Source organism: Macrobrachium nipponense, chromosome 18 (assembly GCF_015104395.2).
Source record: "Macrobrachium nipponense isolate FS-2020 chromosome 18, ASM1510439v2, whole genome shotgun sequence".
Taxonomy (NCBI): Eukaryota; Metazoa; Arthropoda; class Malacostraca; order Decapoda; family Palaemonidae; genus Macrobrachium; species Macrobrachium nipponense.
In genome coordinates this window covers 60,801,755-60,808,959 of record NC_087211.1, presented here as the reverse complement: position 1 = coordinate 60,808,959, position 7,205 = coordinate 60,801,755, and the positions used below count along the sequence as shown (strand labels likewise).

Below are 7,205 nucleotides of genomic sequence, written 5' to 3'. Positions count from 1 at the left end.
AACACTTGCCCTCTTGCTAAAGTGACACACTTGCCTTCCTGCTAAAGTGAAACACTCCATGGCCTAAAAGCCATTAAGAAAACAATCTAACTTACTGCTGAAACTAATTCAGTAAACAAGACATGGTTAATAAATGTTGCACTTGGAAAATTTGGCAGCAGTCACTCTGTTATATAGCCTGAAGATAACACCATGTTTCAATAACATAATGAAATTGTTCTATAAGCTTTGTGTAAGAGCATATGTGCTCGCTCACATTGCAGCTAAAGACAAAAAAAAAAAAAAAAAAAAAAATCGCTGGTCCAAATGTCTAATATAAATAACAGGCACTAAGTGGCACATACTTGGCACACCCAAATTTTCCAGGCACTGCTATGTGGCACATACCTGGCAGATCCGAATTTTCCTGATAATGGGCACTTGTCTGGAGAAATTTGGTAGTGAGGTCACTACAGTGAGATTCAGCGTATTAATGTACAATGCTATGAATTTAATCTGAAAACCTCCACTTGTTTTTTAACTTTATATTGAGAAGGAGAAAATAAAGAGAAAACTTGCAAAAAAGTAGTTATAAAAATTTATCAGTCATACCTACATACTTTGTTTTCTTTACGATGTTTTAGATATAGCTTTCGAGAGTGGTCAAAGACTAAGGTACCCTCCCCAAGTATTTTGAAGAATACCTGTGGACGTTATTTTACTTAGCCTTGCAATGCCCAATAGTGCATCTGAAAAAATGTTGAATCTCTCCTTAACTTTATTATCAAGTATTTAAATTACAACTGCACAAAAATGCTTATGGACTCTGGTCATCCATGACCATATCTTCGATGATGAGAGCAGAAGACTGACTTGGGGTCAGGGAGGTGTTGTCTATGTCGGATGAATGCATTACTGGCTGACCTGGAAGATAAGAATTTCTCTCAGACACTCATGAGCAATTTATAGGCCAGATAATTTATTGAGAAAATTTTGCCATGAACAATACAGAAATGTTTCACAATACAGTATAAAAGGCACAAATAATGGGTAAAATTAAGGTTATAAAGAAGCTTACAAATGATTCAATAAATATTATAGTCTACCAGATAAGGATTATGGAGCCTTTGCAGAGGAAATATCTGGCAGACATTTGCAATAAAACTATGAAGGACAAACAGAGATGGGTTATGTGTTGTTAGCAGTTACCAATATTCTGTATCATTTAATTTTCCACAAGTATAAGCATGGGGTTGGCATAGTTACCAAAATACTGTTAATTATGTTCTCTATTGTAATTGTGTCAATTAAATTATCTTTCTATTACAGCCATAAGATGGAATCATTTTCAAAGACACTTAAGGGACAATAACATTAAATGAAGTATCCAGACCCACACTGATGCACACCAAAACTGAAAATTTGATCATAGGATAGAATGCAACTTAAAAAAAAAAAAAAAAACTAAATTCATAACACTTGTTTTCATGTACTCTTTTTGATGGACACAGACAAAACATTGGCAAATTCCTACAAAAAGACTTAACCTCATCATCTTAAGGTTGACCCACTGAACTCACAACATAAGAGAGATCTACATCCTATTCAGTACTTCTCATCCTGTTTGGTCTAACTGAAACTAGTGTACACAGGACTTATGGTGGAGGCTGCACATTCAAAATGCCTGAAATTATGTCAAATCCTGATATCCAACCCCTTCCATGAATTATTCATAAACCTTTTGCATGAAAGCAAAGGCTCTAAGAAGAAGCATATCTTTAATACCACCTTAATTTTTTAAAGCAAGGGAAGGTTTTGTGCAATTCAATACATGCCATGGTATTTTCCATCTCAGGCACATGCATCCTACATTTTACCAGTTGCCTTCCAGTACTTCAGGTTGCAGACTCTGAAATGTCGTCAATCCTATTATGTACACTATTTATCCCCTGGTTACAGGCTTTTTATCTCTGACAACAGCTCTTGGCTAACGTCTGCCACCATCTGGTAGAAATTGGCCCCCAGTTGAAACCGAGCTTCTTTGGTAGCTGACAGAGAATCATCTGCTGCCTACCTCTCCTGTTCAGTGTCCTGGACCTGTGTATTTATATATTTCAAAGGACTCCTCTTGATCTTGATTTCTCAATGCAACTTCATTCTGATGGATATGAACTGCTCCTCAAGTTATCAATGAGTGCAATCCTCCCAGGAATAGGTGAATGAAACTGAAGAAATGTCTGCTATCCACTGCTGTATCAGTTGCCTATCGTACATCATGGTTTACCTATGTCAAGTGTCATGCATCACAGGAGCTCAGTTGGTCAAGCAGACATCTCTGGAACCAGTAATGCTATGTATGATGGACTAGGGAAAACTGAGATTGAACAGCATGGCAACATCTATACTTGTCATGGTCTCGACATAGGTAATTCACTGTCAACAGCATGAACTTTTACATCAGTAACTACAATTCTCCTGTAATCCTTGCATAAAAAGATAGAGAAGAAGTGAAGACTAGTGAAAACCTGGCTATCATAGCCTTCCAATTTTAAAGATCTTGCCATAAACAAATTGTGAATTAGTCTAATGAGACCAAGTCACATTTGTAGATCACCATGGGGCACACCCCAAGGATTTGATCTTAAGTGAAAGATGAAAACTGGAGCAAAGTGCAGTTATAAGGGTTGGACAACAAGTAGCAGCAGACCAAAAGCAAAAGGCAAAAAGTTATAAACAGAGGGCAATAAGTACAGGGATTGAAGGATGAAGTAAAAAACCTTAAAACCTTTAGTAAAATTAACAAGGCAGTGAACTATAGCCCCCAAATGGTACATCAATAGTCAGTGACATTTGAGTGCCACGAAATATTCAATATTAAAATAAAAAAATAGTGACGTACCTATACTGGAACCTAAAAGATTAGTATCACTTAGGGGATCATCAGCTGATGCAGGAGTGATATCGCTTGTAAGGTCACTTGTGTTAGTTTCAGTACCCACAAGTTCTGAGGGAAGATCTAGAGATGGCAAATTGTCATCACCTGTGAAAATATTTAATTTTAAATGAGTCACTGCAACAATTCATGAAAACTATCAAATTACCAATCAACAGAAAATATTTGATCATAATTTTGAGTAGTAAGAGGGGCAATGGGGAATCATTAAGCTAAAAATGTAATTCTATATTGTTTTATGGCCAGAGTTATGGTGGATCTGATTTCTTGCTTCATTACAGCAAATTATTCAAATGCAATTAAATACAAGTGACAAAACATAAGGTGCGCTCTCTCTGTGGACACTGCCTTGACTCAAATGTCTGTATCTTGCCTTGAAAAGCTGGAGCTTGAGACATGAGTTGTTCCATAACTTTAGAAAGTAAATTTGTTGCTGTAGTGTCATCTCTGTGGAGAGAGAGTGCTTTGTGAAGTGACACAACAGCTGCCTCATAGTCCCCCAGCAATGACTGCACTAAGCCCAAAGCAGAGTATGTTGATGAGACACCTGGACACAGCCACAATGCCTGAAAAAGAATATATTGCTATAGTACGTCAAAATGTTATCAGTAAGTATGTAGAACCTTCCAATATATGTATTTTAATCTATCAGACAGCAATGCAACTTCTGTGGCACATGCTATATGGGGTTCTTTTCAGAATTCATTTGGATCCAGTTGTACTGCTTTCCATTTTTTTATTTTTTCCTTTGGTTTCTTCCCACTTGGCTGCTCACCTTCTCTAACTTCATAGTTTCTCCAGTTTTTACTTGTCATTTAAGGAAAAAGTTTTTGGCAAGTCAGCAAATATAAGAAATGCTGTACCAATGGCAGAGTATAATCCCAAATAGGGCAAGCACATGAACATATAAAAATTCAAAACTTCTACTCACTGCTCAAAGCTATTGTACTACTATCACAACTTTGAAAAGTGGTAAATTGGAAGATCATACATAGGGGAACATAAGCATACTAACAAGTAAATTTTATATCCTACAAGATGTTGTCAAAAACCACTGAAACTCGGACAATTTAAACAGCTCTTACTTAACCCCTTCCCTCTCACATTTTTTATACCAAATTCCAGTCTTTATGAAGCATGTTTTTTTATTGTTTATTTCTAAAGTATATGCTAAAGTGATAAATCACCTGGAATATTTCTTCAGAAAAAAATATTTTTTTGTCAGGATAGTCTTCAACTATTGCATAACTTCTCAAGGCCGAGTTTTCTCTGAAATTATAAAAAACCAAAGAAAATAAATATTAAAGAATATATTTATTGCATTTTCATCTACACTTTTATTCTTTCATAATTCTTCAGTATAATCAAATAATCACACATGATAAATGGAGGCTGTGTGGGAGAGGGTGGTTTATCATCTGAAATTATTATTCTTTGCCAGCCTTGGTTATTAGGAATATTATCATCATCATCATCATCTGAATTACGTATCAGAGTATTCCGACATCGTAACACCATCAATTTTGCTCCCTGAATCGTCCATTCCATTATAATACTCTGTATCACTCTCACTTCTCATGATAGTTATATCAATAATAATAAAATAAAAATCCACAAAAAACACTAGAAGTCCTGACTGATGAAAGGATGCATCTCAAATGGCCAAGTGACGCCAAGATAGCTACAATTTTCTATAAAAAGGCACTTATATCCATAGAAAATGGCTTTCTGATGGTGGGGACTAATATAAACAACAGCCAAGTTTATTCGGAGTTGCTAGGAAAGATATGACAATTTGTCCAAAATTGCATTTTTCCTAACTATACAAACCTGAGGTCCTTTTACAATAGGAAGGTACTAGCGGCAGCTGGATAGGTCGTAAGCTTTCGAACAAGGGGTTCGGTAGTTAACTGCTTGTCCGACAGGCGCGCGCGCGCGACTGGGAGGTAAACAAATCACTTTTGCTTTTGGCCCAAGCAAAAACTGCAGAGTGAGGGGTGGCATGAGGTGGGACTATGTGTAAAAGGACCTCAGGTTTGTATAGTTAGGAAAAATGCAATTTTGGACAAATTGTCATTTGTTCCGACACGGCATACAAACCTTCGGTCCTTTTACAATAGGAAGACTCACTTCTTGGTGGGAGGAATCTGAGTCTTTTGTGAACAGACTGGTGTTCGCCCAACCTTGGAATGCCTCCCCTGGTCGTAAGAGCGAGGGAGGGATCCAAGCCTCTGTCCGATTGATCGGGGTGCACCGCAGGATCAATGGTCAGACCTCTGGACCAAGTACTAAGAGAGAGGCAAGCGTATCTCTTCGTACCAGCAAACAAGAACAAGTTCCTATTTGCAAGAGGCAACATAAAGTTATGGTTTGTCTCTTGTTGGCATCCACTTCCCCCCTTGTAGGAGGAAGTGGTGGATATTCGCTCCCAATCCCTAGTGAAAGGGATAGGATGGGGCTCTGTCGAGTAGCTCACCGGCATCTCGTCCTTATCCAGCAAGGTGATGACCGTATCCCTCTACCCACAGGTAGAGGGGGAGAAAAAGATAGGAAGAGAAGCCAGTCACTCTCTCATTCACTTATCTATTCTTACAGTACACCAGGACTCGATGCTGTTCAGCCCTGCTAGGGTCTGGGTTAGCTACACAACGTGTTGAGCAGCCACCACGGGTCCCAAGGAAAACGATCCAAGGACCTGTGGGCAATATCCAAAAGGTAGAAGGAGGTGCCAGTGGTCTGGTTGTACCAGACCCCTGCCTTCAGTACCTGCGCCACGGAGAAGTTCTTGTGTAACTCGAAGGAGTGTACTTCTAGGTCATCTTGGTGCTGACGAAGAGTCTTCAACACTCAGCCTGGGATGTCGAGTTTCTTCAGAAAGCGCGGTCGCGCTTTCACAGGACAAAGCAGCATCTCCTTCGCATCGAGGCGGTGAAGTCCATTAGGGAGGGGATTGTGAAGGACTCTAACCGATCGTCAGGAACCGAAAGGTTCAGAGTCTTCGCTACGAATTCGGTACGAAATCGAGCGTCACGAATCCCCATCCCCTGGATGCTTGACTTCGCAGGAAAAGTCATGCAATTACCTCAGAGGAAAAGAAGGGAATGGTCGTATGACCTATCCCTCTTCTCGACTTCGGTGATGTCCTGTACCCATACTGGTCTATCCGTCTGCAGCGAAGTTGTTCTTCTCGGTAGTGGATAGGACACCGACACTCAATGGTGGGTGTCGATGGTATGGGTACTGTGACAAGCCGTTAGGACGAAGAAAAAGACTGTTATGGAACAACCGAACTAAGTCCACAGCGAAAGTTCGTAACAGACTTGGGCGCTCTGACAGCTTGCCGACTGACTGCGTTCGGTAGGAGGACAGTTGTCCAAGCACCCGAGCAAGTCACGTGACCTTCGCCTTAAAAGGGTTATGCCAAGAGACTAAACAAATAATTTGTTCGTCACCGATGCCAGAAGGCAAGGTGATGACTCTCTTAAGGCATGTGCCCAACAGGCGAAAGTCAATTGCCTTCTAGAGACCGAGGTCCCTGATGGCAAGATATCTCATAGTATAGTAGTTGATTCTCGGCTAAGGAGAAACAACACTATGTGTCGTTGAAGACGAAGGTGTAACAGAAAATGCAACCTACGTCTTCACAGCTGAACCGAGAGAAGGATTCTCAAGATTCTGAACCTGTGCTACAAAGACTGAGAACGCTAACCGCTATTCATTGCTGTCCGGTGAGGATCGTAGTTGCAATAAAAGCGGAGCGCTTTCAGTAATGAAGACAGGGAAATACTGCCTGAAGAACTGCTTCTCATGGGCTGAACATTTGGAAGTAGAGCTGTCAGGTCGGAGAGTAGGCGATGTCTTCTGACATATCTGTTTAATTCGGGGCGAGCAATGATAATTGCACACCTACGAATACGAGATATTTTGAAGACAAACTCAGATGTCTGCAAAAATCATTCGCATTATCGCGGTGCGATGCAGCGGTTGACTAGTACAGACTTCTGTTACCGTGCGGTAAACAGAAAGATGAAAGAGTCCAAGAGATATCTCTGTTGAAAATTCTCGCAATGTCGAAGGCGATGAAATCGAGCGTCACAGCAGTAGATGGTCCTCATTATTGCGAGAATCCCCGTTAATCAGAGACCTAAGTCCATGATTGTTGGGCAGAGATACGGTTCGGTAGTCAATCAAACCAGGGGAGAGAGAGACGTAACGACTGTGCATCTCCGAGACCTAGCTGATACTGAGCCGCTATCAGGCAGTTCAATACGCA

The 7,205-nt window shown here is 40.2% G+C and overlaps 1 protein-coding gene across 1 annotated transcript in view; it reads right to left on the bottom strand.

Moving 5' to 3' along the window:
* Nucleotides 1–554: 554 nt before the first annotated feature.
* The window catches only part of LOC135197093 (cell division cycle protein 16 homolog), a gene marked incomplete at its 5' end in the record, with an annotated part of 67,500 nt that continues 60,849 nt past the window's right edge, over nt 555–7,205 (bottom strand). The window contains 3 exon segments of the mRNA XM_064224052.1: nt 555–903; nt 2,879–3,019; nt 3,306–3,498. Of these exon segments, the coding sequence (XP_064080122.1) occupies nt 797–903; nt 2,879–3,019; nt 3,306–3,498 (441 nt within the window).